This window comes from Myotis davidii, unplaced genomic scaffold (genome assembly GCF_000327345.1).
Source record: "Myotis davidii unplaced genomic scaffold, ASM32734v1 scaffold1324, whole genome shotgun sequence".
NCBI lineage: Eukaryota > Metazoa > Chordata > Mammalia > Chiroptera > Vespertilionidae > Myotis > Myotis davidii.
In genome coordinates, this window is record NW_006295055.1 from 55717 (window position 1) to 60157 (window position 4441).

General features: G+C 45.1%; 1 protein-coding gene across 1 annotated transcript in view; it reads right to left on the minus strand.

Annotated features, from left to right (window-relative positions):
• Positions 1-899, minus strand: part of LOC102751732 (phospholipid-transporting ATPase IK-like) — an 18328-nt gene extending 17429 nt beyond the window's left edge. The window contains exon 1 of the mRNA XM_015567761.1: positions 768-899. Coding sequence (XP_015423247.1) covers positions 768-899 — 132 coding nt within the window. The remainder of the gene's footprint in view (positions 1-767) is intronic.
• Positions 900-4441: the final 3542 nt, after the last annotated feature.

The window sequence follows — 4441 nt, forward strand, 5'->3', positions numbered from 1 at the left end:
TTCCTCTCTGGGTGCTCAGGCAGGCCCAGCTTGAACAGGTGCCTCTTCCGGGCTCCCTCTCTGCCCGGGCTGCCCTGCATCCTGAGCTCCATGCTCTCTGTCCTCCGTCCAGGCGCCGCTGAATGGAAGCCCCGGCCGTTACAGCCGTTGGGGGCTGTCGGGGCAGGGACGAGGCTGCGTCACCAGTGGGGCCAGCATAGGGGCGCTGCAGTGGCCCAGTGGGCAGGGTCCTGCACAGTGGGGTGGGGTGGGGTGCGATGTGTGTGTGTGTGGGGTAATAGGCACCAGGAATTACTAATTACTAATTATTAGGGTCGGGACCTGGTAGAGCTGGGCCGGAGTCAGGGTGAGTGGGGCCAGTGGAAGTAGGGCAGGGCCCGGATGGGACTGGGTACCTGGGCGGGAGTCTAGCTGCCTGGGTTTTCTCACCTCTAAGCTGGCAGAGACCATCCCAAGGCCAGGACGAACCCCAGTGCCGTCCGGCTCTGCCCTGGTGTGCGCCCACTCAGCCGCAGCCTGGGCTCCTGCTGGGGAGCTTCCTGAGGCGATGGGGTGGGAGGCAGTGGTGAGGCTGGGGCGGCCCGGGTCGGGAGATGGGGAACCAGAGCCAGGAGATCCAGGGCAGGAGGTGTGTGGAAGGGGCTGCTACAGTTACGGTCCACTTGAGAGTTGGGGCTCAGGGGGCGGGGCAAATTTGGTGGCTGTGGCCTAGGAAATCCCTAGGGGAGGGGCTTCTTTGTCCTCAGCGGGGTTCCTGCCCTCCTGACCTTTAGCAAAAGCCAGAGTGACGGGGTGGCAGGGGCCTCCTCCTGGCAGCCTTCCAACACGTTTATGCTCCCAACATCAGGACCTGGGGACCGCCACCATCTTCTGTCCCACAAGGCTTTTTCTGGCTTCATTTTTCACTTTGAATAAATTAAAAGCAGAATCCTGAACAGCCCTGACTCTCCCACCCCCAAGAGCCAGAACAACACACCAGTAGGTTAGGATTCAGGGCACTGGGCACACACATTTCCAGGGATGGGCAAACAGCACACCGTGGGCCGTGGCCACCCTGCCCTTTCCATGGTAGCTTCTTGGACATTCAACGGGACTTGGCTACTGGCTCCCAACAAGGGGCAGGTCCGGGCCACAGGGACAATGACTTCCTCAGGGTGTGGCTCCACACCTGGCACCCCAGGACATCTCAAATCCATACATTTACCATACAATTATTCTGTCCCTGCCTGGGGGTGGTGGTGGAGAGGGCGTTGGGACATGGGGGACAGAGAGGATTGAGGCATTGAGGGGAGAAGGGTTGAGGCATTGCCGGGAAGTGGGGGTGGAGGGGTGTGGGGGGAGGGTGTGGGCCTTCACAGACAGCTCCCAGGTGAGGGCAAGGCTCCAGATACTTGAGGTTCAGAGACAGAAAGGAAATGGGGAGGGGGGGGGACGGGGGGGGGTATATATATATATAAGACAGTCTGAGCCAGGCTACAGTAATGCACCTTGGGGGTGTCAAAGGGTCATTGCAGGATGATTAAGAAAGGAGGATATTTTATAAAGTTTCCCTGCTACATAAATAGGTGAAACGTCATTCTGGTGATAACTCTTGTTGTGGGTCAGGCTTCTGATTTAAATTCTTCTAGATAGTTAAGATGGGGAAGCAGAAGTTTCTCTTGAGCCCACTGTGTCTCAGTTACCTTTAGTGCAAAACAATTTGCATACCATAGAGACACATCCTGGGTGGCTCATTCTGAACCCGACACCATGAATGAAGACAGAATCAGAAATACGATTCACTCAGATTTTCAAACACCCTTGGTAAATAACTGATACAGTATAAGTGTGTTTCCTAGGTGCAAAATGATAAATGTGCTCAAGTAGAAATAGAAAAGAATGAAAGGCCCTCACCACCCAACCAACTCTGATCTAATCCCATTACATAACTTTCCATTTGTTTTTGCATTCAATTAGCTACCAGTGTAAAAGTAAACGATGCAAGCATTCTGCTTTTACTTAGAATGAGTGACTATTTTATTGCTGAATATGTGAAAAAACATTTTTTGTAATATGTATGACATAGATTGTGTGGTTCAGAAAAGGAGAAGTAGAAATATATAAAAATATGAAATATTTTATAAAAAGTTTTTCAATACTTTTTCCCCATGGCTGTTTAAATATTAGAAATACATTTGTTGGTATATCTGTTTCTCTACATAAATATTTTACTAGAAATTAATTTCTGAATCCTTTTTAAAAATAACTTTTTACTAGTGATGCTTATAGGATAATGTAATTAAAATTAGGTATCATAATATTTTCTTGCTTTTGAGTGACTTTTTATGCATTTTTGACATATGAATCTAAATTACTAAGCAGTTGTTACTGTGGTTAACAATAGATGCCTGTATTGTATGACTTTGATTATTCTTGTTCTTTATCAACCTCACTGATTGTCAATTTTTAAAAATGTTCTTTTAAGTTAAGGGAAATTATTTCACACCATATAAAATATGTTTCCTAACTTAAATTATGTAACACACACTAAGAGAATTAACAACAGCACTTGTGGGGGAAAGATGAAAACTAACATATTAGGCCATCAGGTAGGTTTCACACTTGCTTCTTTTTGTACAATTGCCTACAGAAGGGCCTAAGCCTCTCCTGGTAATAAATTGAATCATGGTGCCTCTAAAGTGTACATGAGTGTATATACACTTAAGTGGGTGACAAATACTGTAGATAAATTTAGCCTCTTGATCAAGTCATGCTGATATGAAGGCTGGACTTGCCAATTGAGAGCGACCATGGGGCTTCAGATACAAATGTATTGGCAAATTTTGTTCCAAGATATTCTGGTGCTGCTTTTGCTTACTGCTGAAAACAAAATGCTTAAATATAGCTTTCTATTCTATAAGGATTCTTAAAGATCCATAGTTTACATTACACACACAGACACACACATGCACACACACTATGCACAATGCATAGTATAAATGATATATATATATATATAAGTGAATATATTTGATACACATGTACAATGCTTTCCTGAATTCTATTACTTGTATCAAATCTGCTCTTCAAGTTTTCAAAGGTGCTTGGCATTCTTAGCTATATTTGAAGCTGATTAGTGCTAATAACATTCCATAATATTAATATTAACAAGGCCTTGACAGATACTTTCTTTTTTTGCCTTTATAATTTTTCTATAAAAATATTGCTGTTTAGATAAGAAGAGTAGTAATCATATAACTTTAAACAACAGGAGCCATATCATAGCAAACCAGAGAGTTCATGGCAAGCCCTGTCTGGTAAGATTCTGTGAAGGCAAGATGTTCTGTCTGAAAGAGGCCACTATGCCATGAGGCCCTTTCTGTGGAAGATAAAGAGCAATGCTGCCATCTAGTGCCTAAGAGCTATAAGACAAGGGCTGATATTTTCCTTTATGAGCATGAATTCTAAATGACCTGGGTCACAGGGAGGAGAAAGACAAGGACCCTGGGCTACAGAGAAGGAAAAGGCTCAGCCTCAGTTTACTGTCTAACCTTGCAGTTATCTAACGGAGTGTTCAGATTTGTGAGAAAGAGCAGAGTTGGGATGACTGTTTATTGCTGACATTAAGATAACTAGTGATTTCCAAAATCACTTTGTGTGCACTCAGACTTCCTGCCGAGTGAAGACAGCTTGTCATTGAAGAAAGAGAAAGAGAACTTAAGGAAATGGTGGCAGAGGCTGTGACATAAGCACTCATTTAAAAGCCCTGGAATGGCAGACATCCGGAGGATGCCGACTGCTAGTACTCCTCTACTCATGGCAGCAGGTTCCCGACTCTCCCCCTCCAAGGGTCAATAACCCACCCTCCACGGGAGCTGTGCTTGCTGTGGGAAAGACCTCGCGCGGAACTTTGCCCTGCCTTCTAGACTCTATTCCGTAGCTGCACATTCCCACAACCCTCCAGGACTCACCAGGAGCCAATTGGATATTTTCATCTATTGTAACTGCCTCAGTCAGCCATCAGAGATACACCACTGGCCAGGTTATCATGTAAACAGGCCATAAGATCGCACAGTCTGAGGAAACTTAGCCATATCTGTTTCACTCAGAGTAAACATTTCTAGAAATACCTACAGAAAACTAATTTGATTCCAGGGAAATATTGTGTCTAAATTTCTTCTCTCTAGATCTGGGTTCATTGAGGTCTACATATACAGTGGGTATCCGATATCTTTGAGTGTCTCTGAGGTAAACTTTGGGACCAGAATTATGCCCCATCGCTGCCTCCCAAGTACACCTAACTCTCCATATTGGGCTCTGCTGACCTTGAAAATTCACAGAAGTTTCCACTCTCACTTCGGCAACTATATACCAAATGATAAATGAGAACTAGGAAGGGAAAACAAGTAGCAAGTTTCTCTGTTGTAGGGTAAGTGTATGTTTTCTTAATAATTTACTTATC